Source organism: Rhamphochromis longiceps, linkage group LG5 (genome assembly GCF_057381845.1).
Source record: "Rhamphochromis longiceps isolate RC_006_pf linkage group LG5, R_longiceps_female_GT1.1, whole genome shotgun sequence".
NCBI lineage: Eukaryota > Metazoa > Chordata > Actinopteri > Cichliformes > Cichlidae > Rhamphochromis > Rhamphochromis longiceps.
The window spans coordinates 23,420,674-23,437,948 of NC_140561.1; the positions used below are offsets into that span (position 1 = coordinate 23,420,674).

Sequence of the window (17,275 nt, forward strand, 5' to 3'; positions counted from 1 at the left end):
ACAATATTCTAAAAGTAATTAATTACTCGAAAACTAACTAATCTGTTATTTAAAAAAAAAAAAAAAATTTAACCCTCCAGGGTATAATTGGCCATTTTTAACTACTTTTGATTTTCCCTCCACATTTTACCTTTAAAAACGATTTACTTTGCCTTGTTTGGTATCATTCTTTTCAACACAACCTCACGTGTCTGAATTTACAGTTACATTTTCATTTTGACATACTGTATTAACCCAATTGATCTAAAATCACACAAACAACATAAAATCAGAGTAGAAAAAGTTATATTTTTTACTGTAACAACCACAAACATGTTTAATGAATCATATTTCAGAACTTTAAATGCAAATATAACTTGTCAATTTTAAAATCCTATGCACAAGTTTTGCAAACAACAAAGTTATTTGCATCCATTTACCTTTTACCTTGATTTTTTTAAATAACCATTTCAAACTATTTACAGAACAATCAGCTGTTCTGCATTCAATAAGATGCCACACAAATTATTTGTGCCACTCCAAAACAATAATTTCTGTCCACTATAAAGGAGAACATCACAGCCTGATACCTGCAGGTCTGACAGCAGCAGGTGTATCACTCCTTTTTCCTACCTGGAGACAGCAGTCGCCTCATTGTTCTGACACAGGACACAAAACTATCCACAACACTACACACTACAGTAACTACACAAAACAACACATTAATTACACAGCCCAAACACGCTAAACGTCACAAATCTCTCACATCTCAAAACTCGCTCTCTCTCTTTTTCTGCTTTCTCGCTCTCTCTCTCTGTCACTCCTAAAACTTCCCAGTTTTTTTTTTTTTTGTTTTTTGGCTCATAAGCAGAGAGTGCTTGCTAGCGCTGTCCTTAGACAGTAAACGTGACAAAACTATTGATGAAAAAATGCTGCGTATATATTGTTTATCATGACTCTGGTTTTACGTGGCCTATAAACACAATTTAAAAACTGGTATATATCACCTTGTTGCTTTGTCTTTAAGTGGTCATGTGATTGGCTTACCACGACTACTTTATTCTTCCTGAGTGAAACAGCAGCACTCATGCCATTGTTTTGCCCCCTTAGCTCCAGGTGTTGTGCTAGACTAGCTTTCCCAAACTTTTTTTGCTGGGCCCTCCTTTGTTTTACAAGAAAAATGTTCGCGTCCCCCCATCCCCTCCTGCGCGTGCGCGCGCGCACCACACGCACGCACACATACTCCAACCACACACACCCTTATTTTGCTCCATTGCGGTTTATTTCACACCTCAAACATTTAGTAAACAATTAAGCAAATACAAGTAATCTGCAATAAATTACAGGTAGTAAGAAAATAAACTACTAATACGCAGCTGTTTCGTCCACACGTAAATGGTGTTTCGAATCACCGAAAACTGAGATTTTTTAAAACTCCTTTTTTGCGTTTTCCTGTGGACAAGGAATACAGAGTTCGTCACACAACGTCAAAGGTGAGTGCCTTTTTTCACGTCACGCTGTGCGCCACGTTATTCTTTCCATGAGATGAATTGCAGAATAGCAGATAGAGACGAAATGCTGTTAATCTGACTTTCTGCAGGTATTACACGCTTACATATACACATGGAGTTACTGTCCCTCCATTTACAAAGGCAAAGGCGTCACGGTGTGATTATTTTACCTGTATGCTTTGTGTTTCTGTGGCCGCCCTGTGCTAGCGTTTTGTTCCCCCCCTGCAATGGCTCTGCGCCCCCCCCTAGGCGGGCCCCACACTTTGGGAAGGTATGTGCTAGACGGTGATTGTGATTACCGTCCGCGGGAGTGCGCGTAGCTGCTTAAAGCTGTCCGGTTGTTCAGTGATGACGCGACGAATCCTACTTCCGGGTCTAAAGTAGTCTGCGTTTAATATGGCTTTTGTGTTGTTAACATGTTTAATGTTATGTATTTTCTTCTATTTAATCTCAAAAAGCTCCTAAAACAGTCAGTAATCCCTGTTGACCTCCCTCGGCTTTTATTACCGCTAATCATTTATTTAAGCTTCGTTTTTAAAACCTTAGGATGTAACTACAGCCCAGCCATGCAGCAGTATATGAATGACTAACCTCATATTGTGGATGGATTATCTCAGTTGTTCTCCTGGCTGAAGTTTGGTCCTTTTACAGCATCCTGCCATGCGATTACATTTGTTCCTGACCACCGAGAACACTCACGTTAACTTTTATCGAGTGGAAAAAAAGTTAGCTTGTTTATATTATGCTAACATAGCTGTGTCGCTAGCGGTCACGTAGCACATCATTATATACCAGTTAGCCCAACTTCAGTAACCCTACAACCGTCACTGCTGTTTAGTTTTCTGTCTTCATTTATGCTGGAAGTGATAGCAGAGCTGTACGTTTTAATTTGTTTCCAAAACCCCGCAGTCAGGACATGCTATATTGTATTTAGATAGAAGCTAGCGAGCTAACTCCCTGCTAACTTCTAACTCCGTTAAATGTCATAAATTCCGTTTTCATGGATGCCTGGATGTTAAACTCAATTGTTACACCTGGTAGAGCAGAACGCTGATCATTTTATTAAAGATGAAAGACTTTAGACAGTTTTTCAACTCTCAGTAATGCCATAGTGATCGTTTGATATATGGACCTGCAGCGGAGTTTAGGCCCAGACATGGCTAGTGACGTCAGACTGAACAACCGGGTAGTGTCCAGATTACTTACGTAGTCAGCTACTTCCGTGCAACTGATATAAGATGTGGTAAGCTGAACACAGCTTCAACCGTCTGTTTGTTGAACGGACCGCGTTTTCTTGTTAGTAACTGTAACGGCGTTGTAACGATAGGAATAGTAATTAGTTAGATTACTCGTTACTGAAAAAAGTAACGCTGTTATTCCCATCACTGCTCAGCTCACCACTCCCCATCTCTCCAACCCTTGTTTGGGAGAATCAAATAGCTAAGGAACGGCAACTATTGGCAACAGTTCAGAAAATACTTTGGGCTACTTGGGCCGTCTTTGCTAACACCTTTACTAAAGAATTGCAATCTTGTACCTTCAAACACTGACGCGGCCTTTAGAATTTGGAAAGATAAAGGACTTAGGACTGTTAAGGACTTGTACAGTCATGACACCTTTCTATCCTTTTCTGACCTATCATCTAAATACGACCTGCCTAATTCCAATTTTTTCGTTATCTTCAGGCTAGAGATTTTGTAAAAGAACAGTTCCCTGATTTTCCCAATCGGCCTCCAGAAAAAAATCTGGATATCATCCTGCAGACGAACCCTCATGAAAACAGACTTATATCAGCCTTGTATAAAATACTAGATACATTTGTTTCCAAATCTATTTCTCCTACTAAGCTGAGATGGGAGGAAGAGTTACAGACAACCCTGCCAGAACAGCAGTGGGATTCTGCTTTAAAATTGATTCACTCGTCCTTAATTTGTGCCCATCATGCTTTGATTCAGTGCAAGGTGGTCTATAAAGTACATTATACAAACGCAAAATTACCTAAAATCTATGGAACCATTAGTGATGCCTGTAACAGATGTGGACTATCACCTGCAAACCATGTCCACATGTTTTGGTCTTGTTCTAAACTAAGTGCATTTTGGAGGGATATTTTCGACACACTTAGTCAAGCATATGGCCAGACTGTCCCTCCTAACCAACTCTCTGCAATTTTTGGCATTCCCCCCCAATTTAAACGTATTTAGCCCCATCAAACAGGCCTTAGCCTTTACCACTCTACTAGCTCGGAGGCTTATTCTGTTGAAGTGGAAGCTTCCCCACCCCCCAACTGATGACCATTGGGTGAAGGAAGTACTCTTTAACTAACTTAAAGTTAGAAAAACTTAGATTCTCACTAAAAGGTTCTATTAGGAAATTTAACAAAACCTGGAAATCATTTCTCGTATTGGTTGACACCACTACTTTACTTCCTGAGAGTGAAGTGAACTGAGAGAGGCAACATTATAAAGTTGTTTTTTTGTTTTTGTTATGCTTGTTACTCATTTTCTTTTGTGTGTGCGGTATGTGTGTACGGGTGTGTGACTGGATGATGTGGCTTAGATATTTTTATGTGCGGCGACTGGATCTTCGCGGTGTCTTGTCTAGTGTGGACCTGGAAGAGGGAGAATTCGGGATGGGGGGGTTGGAGGGTGTGATGGACATACAATTGTTCTGAAATCAAAATTGACTTTGCTGTTGCTAACTTTGTATGTCATGGTTGAAATCAACAAAACAAAGTTGGAAAAAAAAATAAAGAAAGTGAGATAGATCTATTATTTTTGAAAGACTGGATCGCTCCCAGGAGCTCAGTGAATTCCAGCATGATACTGTGATAAGATGCCACCTCTGCAACAAGTCCAGTCATGGAATTTCCTCACAACTGAATATTCCACACTGTTAGTAGTATTATAACAAAGTAGAAGTGATTGGGAACATCAAGCATGAAGTGGTAGGCCATCTAAAATTACAGAGTGGGGTCAGGGAATGCTGAGACACATAGTGCACAGAGGTCGCCAACTTTCCACAATCAGTCATCCAAACTTCATGTGGCCTTCCGATTAACTCAAGAACAGTGCGTAGAGAGCTTCATGGAATGGGTTTCCACAGATGAAAATCATCAAGTGCATTGCAAACTGCAGGATGTAGTGGTGTATCCCCAACAGTGTCACCAGCAAAGCACCCTTACACCATCACACCTCCTCTTCCATGCTTCACGCTGGCAACCATACGTGTAGAGACCATCCGTTCAAGCACAAAGACACGGTGGGTGGAAGCAAAGATCTCAAATTTGGACTCATCAGACCAAAGCACAGGTCTCCAAGAAGGCAAGAAATTCCACAAATAAACTCTGACAAGGCACACCTGTGAAGTGAAAACCATTTCAGGTGACAATAACATGAAGCTCATTGAGAGATGGCCAAGGGTTTGTAGCACGTTATTTATCAAATTTGTCTTTGCTACACATTTCCATATATCTTGCTTCATATATTTGATGTCTTCTGTATGTGTGTAGAAAGTTGGAAAAATAAAGAAAAACCATCAAATGAGAAGGTGTCCAAACTTTTGACTGTTAGTATGTACGTGTGTGTTTGTGTTTGGTTTTTTTTCTTTCTCTCCTCCTCCATAAGAAAAAAAATTCTTAACCTATGCTGACGACTAAGCGGCTGTTTTAGTCTCTAAATTTGCTGTTATTTTAAGGAATAATTCAACAACAACAAAAATGTTTTAAAAAATCTATTAGAATAGTTAAAACTTTCATGCAGCAGGTTGTAGTTGCTTATAAAACTGGTTGACCACTGCTCTCTGTTCAAAGATGACAAAATCAACTTATCAGCATCTCTGAAGTAGTTTTCTGAAGGTCTTCAAAGTTTTTGGGGGGTTTTGTCTGCTTTTTCACTCATATGCAGTCCAGTCCTTTTACCTCACCACTTTAATAATAATGGTAACAATAATAATCATAACTTTGGTTTGTATAGCACTTTTTAAAAACACACAGTAACAAAGTGATTGACAGTTTGAATAAAACCACACATTAACAATAAATATAGACGTTACGTTTATGTATAGAATACAGAAAGTCAAACATTTATTCATGCATTAGGTCGAACTCAGGCCACAAGTAATTAGACAATGTTGCTTCTTTGTCTTATCTGTGCCAAATTACACAAGAACTTGGCTCTGTGACCTCAGTAAATTCTTTTCTGATGACTGTATTGGCTCAGTCACCAGTTTCAACTCATTTTGCATGAATGGGGAGTGCGAGTCAGAATTTCGGAGTATCCAGGACAGTCACAGACTAATGACTTTTCAGTAAAGCCATCTATATCATAAGCCATGGAAAAACAGATTTTCAGAAATAATTACTTTACATGTTTACACATCTACAACTTACAGCACACAATCTCACGTCTGCTTTGCTCACAGGAAACTACATGCCAATTTTTGAAATGTATTAATAATCAAACTCACTCAAATGCCAAAATAAAAATACCCAGGGGTGTACAACTCATGATTTCTGCTCATTAAGTTCCCTTTTCATAAAAATCAGATTTATGTGTATCTTCTTACCCAAAGAATGCGGTCTGAGTCATTTTAACAGTACAACTTTTTAAAGACAGTGTGCTAAACTGGGCTATAAATACCAGAGAATGAAGCTTTGAGCCACGAGCCAAACATGAAATAAATAATCATGCAGATGCATTTGTACACACTGTAAGTTTTAAGTTACTATTGCACACACTTTGTCTGTGAAAACACTGTTTATGCATGCAGTTAGTGTATGCACAGTTAACTTGTTGGGTTGTGTCTTGAAGATGGTGTGTGCAGTGATGCAGTACTCTTCTACTGTTTCTATAGTTGAAGCCCTGTTTAAGTCATTATTGGTATGATTATGATGTGTGCGGTTTTCATGTAAAGAAATTCAGGCATTCTTTTTAAATACAACCTCAATTTCAGAGAAGCTGGGATATCTGTATTTATAAATGACACACTAAGGAGTAATTATAATACGCTAATGATATGATAATTAGCTAATACCTTACCTTACTAATGCTTAATAGTGTGACATTATTATGAAGTGCTACCTAGTCCAATAAGGCCTTTAGAGGAGGTATTTAAGTTTAAAAAAAAAATGAGTGGGCCAAGAATGGACCCCTGAAGGACTCCACCTGAGAGTGCAGTATGTCAGGATGATGTGTCTCCCAGCTTAATTGTAAAGTGTCTATTGATTAAATAAGATTTAAATGGATATGAGCTACAACATCAAAGCAGTACTGATGTCTAAAAGGACTAAAACTGAAAAAAGTCCGTAAAAGGTTTATTTGATTGGATGATTTAAGTCTTAAGAAACAAGACATGTTGGCAATTTAACGATTTATTTATTTAACAATCAGGGTAGCATGTGGAACAACCATACACAGACACAGACAGCCAGACCCCTTTCCTCATGCTGGTCAACAGCTCGGTCACACACTGCTGTGGGATGATATCCCATTCTTCCACCAGTATTTATTGCAAGTCAGCTTCTATTCTCTCCACTCCCAAATTCTGGCGATAGTCTCTCAGATTGTGGTAATATGGGTTTACCACTGGTTGCAGAATCTTATCTTGATATCTCTGTATCAAGATTGCCTCCAATAATTTTCCAGTAGAGGAGATCAAAAGCTGCTACCTTATCGGGGGAGCAACCAGCATAGTGTTTTTTGCATCTTCCTCACACTTTGACCATACAATCCAGCTGCCGTAGGCAGAATCTGGACTCATCACTGAACGTAATGTTCCTCTACTTGTTTAGGTTCTACTGCACATGTTGCAAGACCAATGCAAACAGGCCTGAGGATGAAGAGCAGTCATGACAGGCCTCCTGGCAGCCCTTTGAGAATGGCGATTGGCTGTGTGCAGTTCAGTCCAAATAATGCAGCAACTTGGTTTCTTCAACTTCAAGTTGCCCCATGGCACAGGCCCTATCCAGATCAGTCAAACGTGGCATGCTTGAAGCTACTTTACTTTATTGATTTATATAGCACTCTTCACAGGATAAAAACCACAAAGTGCTTCACAATAATATAAAACAGATAAACATAAAACAGTACAATTAAACACGCAGCACACATCTAATTAAAAGCTAGTCTAAATAAATTAGTCTTAAGATGATGTTTAAAAGAATAAATACAACCCAAGCAACGTAAGCAGATGCCAACTGAGTGATGTAGCACATATTCAGATCTGCTGCTCAACCCACAAATATAGTTATTTACAAATAAATAAACTCCTTACATCTGGAACCATTTAAGGGGAAATAAACAGGCTTTCCAAAAATATGGAATTTATTGCCAAGAACCATTGTTACAACTAAGAAATAATCAACTAAACAAATGTACTTTTTTTTTTAATTTGATGGCAGCAACGTGTCCCAAAAAAGTTGACAAAGGGGCAATAAGGGCCTGAAAAGTAAGTGGTTCTTTTTATTTTGGTTTATTTTACAAATAATTAGGTTAGTTGACAACAGTTTAGTAATATAAAACAGGCATCTTAGAGATTCAGAGCTTCTTAGTCAATTGCAAAAGGTTTAAATAGCTCATCACCACACAACATAATTTCCTCACAAGATTCAGAGAATCTGGAGAATTCTCTTTGTGCAAAATCAATATTGGATGGCTGTGATCTTCAGACAGCACTGCATTTAAACAAATCATGATTGTGTCATGGAAATCACTGCATTGGCTCAAGAACACTTTAAGAAATCACTGACTGAACACAGTTCACCGTGCTTCAACGTGCCATCCACAAACTGTATTTTAAAGCCATATGATGCAATGAAAAAGCCATGTGTGAGCATAATCCAGAAATGCTTCTGTCTTCTGTGAGGCAACATTTTATGTTTGTTTGTTTGTTTTTTTTAATAACTGAAGCATTAAAGTGGAGAACTGTTCTGTTGGGAGACAAATTGAAATGTGAAATGTTTTGACAAAAATGGGCAAAAATTGCCTCTGGACCATCCAGCCTGTTATCAACACTCAGTTCAAAAGCCTGCATCTCTTTTGGTTCCTATAGAATTAGCAGCTTGCACATCTGGAAAGGCAGCTTAAATGCTGAAGGGTATATAGAGTTTTGAGAGCAATATATGCTCCCATGCAGAGGACATTTTTTTAGCAAGGCTTCACAGTAGAAGAATCTGGGTGCTGTACTGGTCTGACTGCAGTCCAGACCTTTCACCAACTTTGGCACATCATGAAAGTAAAAGCTACAACAAAGAAGACCCAGGACTGCTGAGCAGCTAAAATCCTCTATCAGAAAAGAACAAGACAACATTCCTCTCCCAAAAGTCCAGCAGCTGGTTTCCTCTGTTCCCAGATGTTTACAGACTGTTGTCACCGCAGTGTAAACATGGCCCAGTCCCAAGTTTTTTCAGATGTGTTGCTACCATCAGATGCAAAATGACCATTTTGTCTTAGAATTGTACATGTTCTCAGTTTAAAAATGTTTTGTGTTTTCTATGTTCTATTGTGAATAAGATATGGATTTATGAAGTTTTCAAATCATTGCATTCTGTTTACATTTTACACAGCCTTCCAGCTTGTCTGAAACTGGGGTAGTTAAAGAGAATGACTGAGTTTCTTTAAATGAAATAGCAAACATCACAATCATACTAATGATCACATAAATAGGACTTTCAATATAGGGACAGTTTTACACCTTCCACTATAAAGTAGAAGAGTACTCAATCACTGCACACTCCACCCTCAAGACTATTTGACACAAACCAACAAGTTAACTGTGCATATGTTGCAACTGTGTTTAACAGTGTTTTTGACTGACAAAGTATGTGCAGACGCAAGTGTGTCCGGGAAAAGTGAGGTAACAAGTGAAAATGTTTGAATGAGTCTCACAGGCCTGAATATGCACTTGAAGCCATTTATAATCCTAAACTTTTTTGATCTGCTGCTCACCACAAACAAGCATAAGTAGAAATGTTGGACTTTTAACTGTATCTACACAAGTTTCACAGCTTTTCATTATGTTTTCTACAGTCATTGCTTCAAACATAAAGAGGAAGTTCTCTGCACTCTCTCAGAAATCTGCTCATGCAACTGGATCTCAACACTGGCATCTGTTTCCTTACCTGACACACGCGGTTTGAAGACAGACAAGTAGTGTTGCAAGAACTGCACAGATAAAGAAATAACTGTATTTGGCTACTGAACAGTATTGTGATGTGAATAAGGGCGCTGGTAGAGGTATTCCCTCAACCCCACTCTTGTTATTTCTCATGCATACTCCACCAGTAAGTATTAGAAATATAAAGTCTGCTCTGTATTGCTGTGTGACAGGTGGACAAATTCAAGCTTAAATAGATAAAAAAATAAAAATAAATAGACTGACTGTAGTGTGCATGGTAACTTGAATCTATGAGTTAGGCCTGGCTCTAACCTGTGACAGCTGGAACAGGCTATGACTATCCTCCAAGCCTAAACTGTACAAAAAAAAAAAAGGTAAGAAAATTAATAGAAATAAGTTTGTATAGTTCATAAAGCAGGGATGTAAAACTCATTTTACACTGTGCCACATCCAGCTCACTTTGATCTTATATGGGCAGGATTGGTGAAATTCCTATTTCTGTCAGTGTAAAATAGTTTAACTACATAATTAATCTCTGCAACATTTTAACATAAAACAAAGAAGCACCATTTTAACGGTATTTTTCGTTTTTTCTACATTACAAAGAAATTATGCCATAGTAAATGAAACAAGTCTGTCATGTCAGCACGACTGGGCTTAAATTGTAAATAAAGTAAATGTGTAAAATTACAGAAATCTATAATTGATTACTTCAGTGCAATGTGAATTGCCATCGGGCAGAACACGAGGGAAAACAGTAAAATGTTTCAAATGTTTCCAAAGCCATTCAGTGGGCTGGATTGGATCCTGGCTGATTCTAGCCCCCGGGCCGTATGTTTGACACCCCTGCAAATAGATGACATTTTAAGTTGTCTAAACATTTTCACTTAATAACTAGAAATGTGAACTTATTTTCCCATTATGACTTACCCATAAGTCATAATTTTGGGGAAGTTTTTTCGGTGGCGGAAACAATTGTTAGCTTAAACTGTTGGAACAGGAAAGGAAAGCACTGTAACGCCTGCCAGACGACACGGAGGGTAACTATCTTGACGTTTTTGTAATCTTTGCTGTCACATAACAAGCTTCGTGCGCTTCCTCTGCAAAAAGGACACGAGACAACAAACAAAGCAGTGAGCGAATACGTTTTTCGCGTTTTTTTTTAACATTTGTGTCACCGAGGTCTTGTGCAACACATTTATTTAGCTAACAACCGGTTTTTTCGACCGTTAAGTAACTCCTGATGTTATCCTCGTGACCAATCGTTGGTAACCACGCTCCGACGTCACATTGTTTGGCTCAGTAGCGCAAGTAGCACTCGTTATCCAGGGAGTGTCAGGGGAGTGTTTCTGACTGCTCCGATAAAGTGGCCCTGCCCACTCAACAAACAATATCACAGCACAACAGTGTGCTTAAAGATTTGGCTGTAAGTTTGTAGGTTCAGTCCTCGATACGACATTCATACTGTACGCTGCTGTTAACTGAGTGAGGTAAGAAGTTAAGCTATGTCTGCTAGTGACCTGACATCAATATTAGCTTTAATGCAACTTTGCGCCGCCAAACCTTGACCTAGAGTCACTGAAGTGCGGCGTGACTTCAGAAAGTCAGCGCACGTAATGTTTGGGAGCACGAACACGTAAAAGAAAAATTAATTAGCGTTAACTTAGCATGTTTCACTGCTGCGCTAGAACAACAGCAAACGTGCTCAAATTTATTGTAAAAGTATAGTTTTTGTAACGTTGCTGTAAGAAAGAAAATGAAAGCGACATTAGACTCATGCGGGTATTGTTCTTTTCCTGCTTATTAAAATAAAAAGGGTTTGGGATTATGTTAAGGGAAAGGAATACGTTTACTTGTATATTTAAGCTTGAGTACATACATTTTTAATTCTTAAATGATGGTTAAAAATAGCAGTAAAGGTAACACAGACTATTAACCTTAACTGTATCAAGGTAAATCTTGTTTACATGTATCCCCCTGTTATTTCTGGCCAGCAAGTACTCTGTAACAGTGCACAAACTGTTTGAGCCATTTCCATGCATTGATAACTGATTAAAAACTGGAATGCTACTTAAAAAAACAAACAAACCCACAGCTTGTATTTCTGAGGCTAATGAGTGCAAAGAGGCCAATCAGTGTGAATATGGAGTATGTTTGGTTAACTCTCTGGGGTGTAATTAAGCTGAAATGGTTCAACCTTGTAATGTTAGCTGATAGTTGCTTTGGCTAAGGATTTAAAGTGGTCTTTACAGGAGTGATATTTTGATTTAACGTCGGTTGTGTAATGATGTATTGAGCATGCCTTTAATGTGTTTTAGCCATTCTGGTTGGTTATGAAGTATAAGCTTTTATTTATGTGGTGTGAGTTTTTATTATTGTGCTGAACTGTAACAGGGCTGGCCATTTGGTCTGCACAAATTGAATGATGCCATGCTTCTGTTAGTTGTTAAATGTAATTTTTAACAGAGAAATTGACATATGCCCGATGCCTGCCTTGAAATGTAAAAAAATGGTTTAAAAAGAAGTCTAAAACTAAACTGATTGGGGGTGTCCGCATAGCAAAATCCTCACGTTTTCTGTTACTGCGAATTCTGTTTAGTCAGTCATGGGACAGCAGACGCATTAGGCAGAAAAATTTGCTACTTATACCTATGAATATCCACCCTTAGTGGAAGTTAAACGGCTGTCTTTTTCTTATCTCAGAAAATGTGGCTGCAAATAGCTGGGTTCACTGCCCTGCCACACCTGGGAGGGCTCTACGGTGGTTACCTCACACGCAAAGAGGTAGATACCTGGTACCCAACCCTGAAGAAACCATCATGGCGCCCACCAAACAAAGCATTCCCCGTAGTGTGGACGTGTCTGTACACAGGCATGGGGTAAGCACATTGTGACTGATTTCTGCATTATCTGTGAAGCAGCCTCCTTATCTTAATGATCTCGTGTGAATTGTTTTTGTCGTTCACTTCCAGCTATGGTTCATACCTGGTGTGGAAGGAGCTTGGAGGTTTCACTGACGATGCACTAGTTCCACTCGGGCTTTATGGGACACAGCTAGCTCTGAATTGGGCCTGGACTCCCATTTTCTTTGGTGCACACAAGCTGAAATGGGTAAATTTAACTTAAAACTGTTTTTTTTTTTGTTTTTTTTTTTGGACACCAATAATTAGGGGTGTGGTAAGTGTGGCAGCATAGTTGTATACATCGCTGTCACTGACATGCCCTCTTTCTGTTCTTTTTAGTCCCTCGTTGAGATTGTGCTTCTCACGGGGACTGTCGGAGCCACCATGATGTCCTGGTATCCCATCAGCCGCACCGCCACGATGCTCTTGGCACCCTATCTGGGCTGGCTGTGCCTTGCAACCAGCCTCAACTACTGCATATGGAGAGACAACCCAGAGGAAAAAGAAGAGTAGGGATCATGACTGTGTGTTTTGAGGAACATACTTACATTCTGAATCACGTACACAATGTTATTAAAAAAAAAATAATACTAATAAAAAAACCGGTCAGTCTCACTTTTGACTTTACCAGCTGCTTTATGATCTTGTTGGCTGGTCACAGACTTACTAATACTTGCGTATATGTTGCCCAAAATAAAAAGAAGAAAAATAAATAAAGACGACATTTCTAAATAGTGGTATCCTCTTTAACATCTGCAGTACTTTAGATCTGAGCAGGCATTATTTTATCTGCTTAGATACTGTATAACAGCCTGCTTCTAATACATTTACTTTGTTCCTTTAAAAAAAAAAAATCCCTTAAGAATTTTAGAAATGTCATTACTAATAGGAAAAACTGTAATATGAACAGAATATGTGATTACATTGAAATTAGTTAAGTCACCCCATCACGTGGAGTTTTGGTTGTTCAGTTTAAAACTGAAAGTTTTTGCCTTTTTTTTTTTTCTTAAATAAGAAAACTGTGTAAACTAGTCCATGAAACATTTTTGCTTTGCAAGTAAATAATTTGAATTAATGGTCAGGTGCATTTCTCAAACAGACACAAGCTTAACTGATTAAATCCTGCCTGGTAAGCCAACTCACGGCCGTGATGTAGACCAAAATGTTTTTCAACATTGTTTCTATAGACTTGTTTAAATGTAAAATTTCTTATATGTAAAAAATTCAAGTCTGACCAAATAGAAAAACTCCAGGAAATTGAGTTCTTTAATCTGTTAAGACTGTAAAATAACACTAGTGTTACAAACTGATGACTGTGGGTTATTTCCACCACACAGCCAGTGAAGGCTTATAAAAATATTTAGTTTGATTCAACAACATCCAACCAGCGAATATTCACAAAACTTGCAGCAGCTGACCTACAACAGCAGAAGACCACATTGCTTGCTGCTTCTGTCAACTAAGAACAGCAAACTGAGGCTACAGTTCACTAAAACTGAACAAGACTGGAAAAATGTTGCCTCTCTGATAGGCCTCAATTTCTGCTGCAATATTCAGATGATGGTCAGACTTTGGTGTGAATGGCATGAAAGCATGTCTCCATCCTGCCTTGTATCAACAGTTCAGGCTGGTCTCAGGAGGATGATGTATCTCATCGCAAATGAAAATCATCTCAAACTGGATTCTTGGATATGGAAGTGAGTTCACTGAACTCAAATGGCCTCCATAGTCACCAGATCTCAGTCTAATATGGCATCTTTGGGATGTGATGGAACAGGAGACTCAAAGATGTGCAGTCAACAAATTTGTGATGCTTTCATGTCAATATGGACCAAAATATATCCAAAAATATTTCTAAAGCTAAAATATATATATATATATATATATATATATATATATATATATATATATATAAAAAAATGAGTCCAAAATGGTAACAATAAGATTTATTTCTATACATATAGGAAAAGAAGATTGGGAGAAAAAGTTATTTTTCTGCAGGTTTCTCTGGGACGTCTTCTGGTGATTTCGAAGAGAATCTCTGCATTAGCGACTTCCACAGACCCTTTTTTTCCTCGTCCGTATTTTGCATAGTTCCTGTAAAATTTAAAAGTCGGGTCTAAGTTACAGCAAGTTCCCGGGGCCTCATAACAACATTATGTTTATTAAATAACCGAGAATTGACAGCACATGCGAGTCCATACCTGACAAAAGCAATCTACACTCTTCCACTGTGACTCCAGTGAAGCTCGTGTCTCTCACACGAGGAAACTGAAGAGAGAAAGAAAAAATTATTGTAGCCTTCGACAAGTTTTCACACAGAAATTTCTTTCCAAATGAAAAAAGTCAAATATTATATACAAGTTCATTTATGTACTCAAATAATTTGGAGTGTGCACAGTATTTGAAGAAGTCAGCTTCCATTTTCTGCATTTCACATGCACAAGGAAAATATCCCCTTACAGCAATGTGACAAATTAATAGTCTTCCTACTAAAATCTTTTTTTATATTAAGTAAAACTTCCCTATTTACAGTTGAGTAATTCAGAGGAGCAAAACAGACATCTGCTGATCTCTGGATCTTTATGGTTCAAATTTAAAGCTTAACAATTTTTAACCATTAACCTCGTGTGTTTGTTTAGACCTTTGTACTAACTGTAAACACACTATCTCCACACAGGTAAAAAAAAAAAAAAAAAGTAACTACACCTTTGCAATCTTAAAGAATGGAGAAGTCATTCGCTAGGTGACAGACCTCAGGTTAACGACAGCAGTGGAGGGCAATGTGTTTTTTGTATGATGATATAATGAAGTTGAAATGCACCTCACATATGCGCATGTGTACTTACCCGCTGTCTGTATATGTTGCCGTTAATCTGTGCCAGACTTTCGTACATCTGATCACATTTCTCAGGATCTGAGATCTAATGGGGAAACATTGAAGTGGTTAAGATTTGATTTTACTCACTTAACATGTTTTAACCCTTGTGTGGTGTTCGTATTTTTGTTACTCAGCCAGTGTTCATGGGTCTGGTGGACCCGCTAGAGTTTTGGCTTTCCAAATTAACACTGTCAAACAATTTTATGTTAAATTACTCAACAGATGTTTACTTCATCCCAATTACAAGACATATGAACAGCAAACATGGTTAATTTTTTTCCCTTTACCTTTGTTAGATCATATTTATGAATTAATGTGCTTCTCGTTTTTCTTTTATATAAAATGTTATAAATAAATCAGTTATAATCAAGTGGAGTGAGTGGAAAGACACAACACATTTACACGTGGAAAAAATAATTAATTGTTTAATTTTTCTTTTGAAAAAAAACTGAACACGGGTCTCACAGACCCGAACACCATACAAGGGTTAAATGGAAAAAAATAATCTTCTCATTATTTTAATTATTAACTTTAAATTCCAAACAGGTCATTTTGGTTTCCGTGAAAAAGACACGAGGATGTGCGATGCACTGCCATGCTATGTGCACTTGTGCTCTACTATGCCATCATAAAAATAAATAATCACTATGCCACCGTATCTCTGGTGTCTGTGGGTTACATTTTTTAAATCTGATTCTTACTGGTCAGATAACACACAGTACAGAATCAATAGGCAAAATAATGCTTGTACTGTGTTTAAGAGATGGCAGGTGAAATTCAACTAGAGCCAGGGTAAAACGTCAGTGTAATGCCAATTTGTACCACAAGATGGGGCAGCGAGTCAGTGTAACCTTTATTTATAAACTAGTGTTTTATTGGCACCTCAGATTCTGCTGGCATCAAACACCTATGATTATCAAAAACCATCTTTTTCCATTCCTTTTCGTTACTACTTATCCAGTTCAGAGTTGGTAGTCGCCTGGAGCCTATCCCAGCTGTTTTGGCAAGATATTTTTTACATGTTATGGTTTACAGTGCTCAAATGGTTGGCTTCTCAGAAACTTCATGTTTTAGAAACAGATTAAAGGCTGTTTACTTGGTTGCAAACGCTGATAGTTATTTTATTTTCAAGATTTATTAAAAAAGCGCATCAAAGCTGGGTCGTTCCATCTCAAATCATTGTGGATCTTCTGTTCGACCATCACTCATTTACCCCAAATATTTTTACGGCTTGAAGTCTCGGCCATTTATGACTGCTGTGAAATTTTAGCTTTATACATCAAATACCTTTCAAGATATATTTGTGAAAGGTGTTCCACTGACCCCATTCCAGCAAGTTTATATATCTGTTGATATATGAAGCTAAAATTTCACAGCAATGATTATAAATGTCCAAATTGTAAATCAGAGGCGGATGAGTAGAAAATTTTCTAAACATTGGATGATTTCAGATGGACCCAGCTGCAAAAACCAGCGGTGGACTGATGGACATTAGTGCCTCAAACATCTCAATACTAGTCTTGAAGTTCGCAGAAATCTGCTTTGGATTAGGTTGTCAGCTGCTTGCTCTTCTAACTAAGCTGTCCTCTTAGCTTCTTTCGGTTGTTTACAGCAGACAGGAGTCCGTGTGTTGCTACCAGCTAAAATTCATTACCTGAGTATTTTCACCCTCTCGGAAGGCAGAGGCGACTCTCTGCCGCAGAAAGGTCCCCAAGTCGCGGCCTTTCTTGGTCTCGTCTCTGGGCCATTCCTCACACAGCTTCAGAAACCGACGGTACCTGGTCGCCGACATCTTTGGTCATGTAACAGCACGTCCTGAGTGGAGCGAGGAGGACGTATGTTTGGGTTTGAGCTTTATCGCACGCCGTAGTTGTGTAACATCTAAA

General features: G+C 38.3%; 2 protein-coding genes across 4 annotated transcripts; one reads left to right on the top strand and one right to left on the bottom strand.

Moving 5' to 3' along the window:
• Window positions 1–10,641: 10,641 nt before the first annotated feature.
• On the top strand, window positions 10,642–14,613 carry tspo (translocator protein). Of its 3 annotated transcripts, none has more exons than XM_085406742.1 (4): window positions 10,642–10,738; window positions 12,309–12,484; window positions 12,578–12,716; window positions 12,848–14,613. In XM_085406742.1, exons 2-4 carry the CDS (start codon window positions 12,312–12,314, stop codon window positions 13,019–13,021), a joined length of 486 nt encoding a protein of 161 aa, XP_085262868.1. In that variant the 5' UTR covers window positions 10,642–10,738; window positions 12,309–12,311; the 3' UTR covers window positions 13,022–14,613. The 3 variants fall into 3 exon arrangements, with proteins under 3 accessions (XP_085262868.1, XP_085262869.1, XP_085262867.1); XM_085406743.1 differs by lacking the exon at window positions 10,642–10,738 and adding an exon at window positions 10,792–11,031; XM_085406741.1 differs by lacking the exon at window positions 10,642–10,738 and adding an exon at window positions 10,796–11,095.
• On the bottom strand, window positions 14,440–17,275 carry uqcc2 (ubiquinol-cytochrome c reductase complex assembly factor 2). Its single transcript, XM_085406744.1, has 4 exons — window positions 17,044–17,275; window positions 15,358–15,432; window positions 14,713–14,779; window positions 14,440–14,605 (listed from the first exon to the last, which is right to left on the bottom strand). The coding sequence occupies exons 1-4, from the start codon at window positions 17,179–17,181 to the stop codon at window positions 14,496–14,498; spliced, it is 390 nt and encodes a 129-aa protein (XP_085262870.1). The 5' UTR covers window positions 17,182–17,275; the 3' UTR covers window positions 14,440–14,495.